At 34.2% G+C, this 1994-nt stretch overlaps 1 protein-coding gene across 1 annotated transcript; it reads left to right on the top strand.

Annotated features, from left to right (window-relative positions):
- The first annotated feature begins 416 nt into the window (after positions 1-416).
- On the top strand, positions 417-1162 carry LOC111912300 (glutaredoxin-C1). The gene has a single exon (XM_023908026.2). It carries the CDS (start codon positions 576-578, stop codon positions 999-1001), a length of 426 nt encoding a protein of 141 aa, XP_023763794.1. The 5' UTR covers positions 417-575; the 3' UTR covers positions 1002-1162.
- Positions 1163-1994: the final 832 nt, after the last annotated feature.

The following is a 1994-nucleotide window of genomic DNA, read 5'->3' as shown; positions in this document are numbered from 1 at the left end:
GTAACGTTAATAAAATACATTACTGATTAAAAATAAATGATATGGCTGACTTTGAACTATAATCATCTTAAAAATCACAATCTGAACTTAGAAAATAACAATGAAATGAATGCATAATATGTTACAATCAAATTTATAAAAAAAATACAAATAAATCAGTAGCTTTTTTCTGTTAATAACTTTGACTTTAGTTTATTATTTTTCTACCAGAAACAGGTATATTTTTATTTAAAATGTTATTGTCAAACTTGTATTCTTAAAATTGAATAATATTTTTTCTCTAATCAACATGGAAAATATGTTGTAAATCAGAATAAGCAGTTGCATATTAAACATATAATTATTTTGGATACTTTTATGGGGATATGAGATTTATGTCCCCCCTCACCCTCTTACTCTTTACCAACAGGTAAAGTCAATCCCTATATAACCACCACCACATTCGCCGTTCACCACCATCTCCACCTTCATCGTATTCATATCAAACTCTCCACCTTTTCGCCATTAATACCGATCGACTATCACATCATCGTCATTATTCACTCATCACGACTTCAACTCATTAAAGAAACACAATGCAATATCAAGCAGCAGCTGCAGCGGAGTCATGGAGGAGTACCCCCACCACCGGTTATTACTGCAACTACATGGCTGTAAGGCACCACCCCACGGTGGCATTTGATCCATTAGAGAGGGTGGCAAAGCTGGCGTCACAAAGTGCGGTGGTAATATTCAGTCTGAGCACCTGCTGTATGTGCTACGCTGTGAAGAGCCTCTTCTCCGGGATGGGTGTGAACCCGACTGTCTACGAGCTCGATGAGGATCCCATCAGAGGGAGAGAGATAGAGAAGGCTCTGGTGAGACTTCTGGGAAACTCCACGGCGGTTCCGGTGGTGTTTATCGGCGGGAAACTAGTGGGGACGATGGATAGAGTGATGGCTGCGCATATCAATGGGACACTGGTGCCACTTCTGAAGAAAGCAGGAGCCCTTTGGCTATGAATAATTAGTTTACTCGTTTCTTTATTATGTAATGCAAAATTAGTTAAGTAGATTTTAGAAAACTTAATTGAAAATTTGATTAGCCATGTCTTACATTCAACAGCACTTTCAAGAGCCTGTTAGAGAATCCAATCTTAAAGATGGTTTTATTATTGTTTTCACTTGTGACTTGTTACTTGTGACTTGTGAGTGATATAACTTTATAAGATTTCGAAACACAAGTTGTACTAGAGCATCAACAAACGATGCAATATAGTCACTTGAAGAAGAGTTTAGCAAAAAAAAAAAAAAAAAATGATTTAATGATTAATATCGAATCTAACCGTTGAAATGTTTGTGGAAGGAATTTAATTTTATATTTTTTAATAAAACAGTTGTTCATTCTATAAATATGATGAAAAACCTAACAATCAATCATTGTCCGGTAATCTTCAATACATTTAACTTTTTCAAATCAAAAGTTAATGGATTGATAGATCCAATTTTGTATTTTCAATTTTACCCTTTTAACTTCTACTCTTTCTAAATTGTCACATTTTTTTTTAACACTTCTCATCTAAAAAAACCTTTTTTAAAGTATTTTAAAGACTAAACTGCACAAATGGTCCCTATGGTTTGCTCAAAATTGTCACTTTCGTCTAAAAAAGTTTGGACTAGCACCACGGGTCCAAAGTTTTCATTTTGTTGCTTGTTTGGTCCAATCTGTTCTGAATTTTTTCAAAATGACGGATTTGCCCATGTTAATTTTATTTTCTCTTTTTTATTAATTGTAAATCTGATTTTCAGATTTAAAAAAAAAATAAAAAAATAAAAATGAAATCTCTCTCTCTCTCTCTCTCTCTCTCTCTCCAGATCTATAATCCATTCCAAATTGAAAAGGTATTTCTCAGATATGAAAGTCGATGTGCCCTAGAACGATATTACGATCAATCCACCCAACCTATAGATTCCCGATCTTTGTTCTTCTTCCCTCAAATGTAATCGATTTTAGGG

Source organism: Lactuca sativa, chromosome 3, assembly GCF_002870075.4.
Source record: "Lactuca sativa cultivar Salinas chromosome 3, Lsat_Salinas_v11, whole genome shotgun sequence".
NCBI lineage: Eukaryota > Viridiplantae > Streptophyta > Magnoliopsida > Asterales > Asteraceae > Lactuca > Lactuca sativa.
This window is presented reverse-complemented; position numbering and strand designations above follow the sequence as displayed.

What these genes read in the sequence shown, in the direction of transcription:
- LOC111912300 (XM_023908026.2), top strand. Translation starts at nt 576, where the DNA reads ATGCAATATCAAGCAGCAGCTGCAGCGGAGTCATGGAGGAGTACCCCC.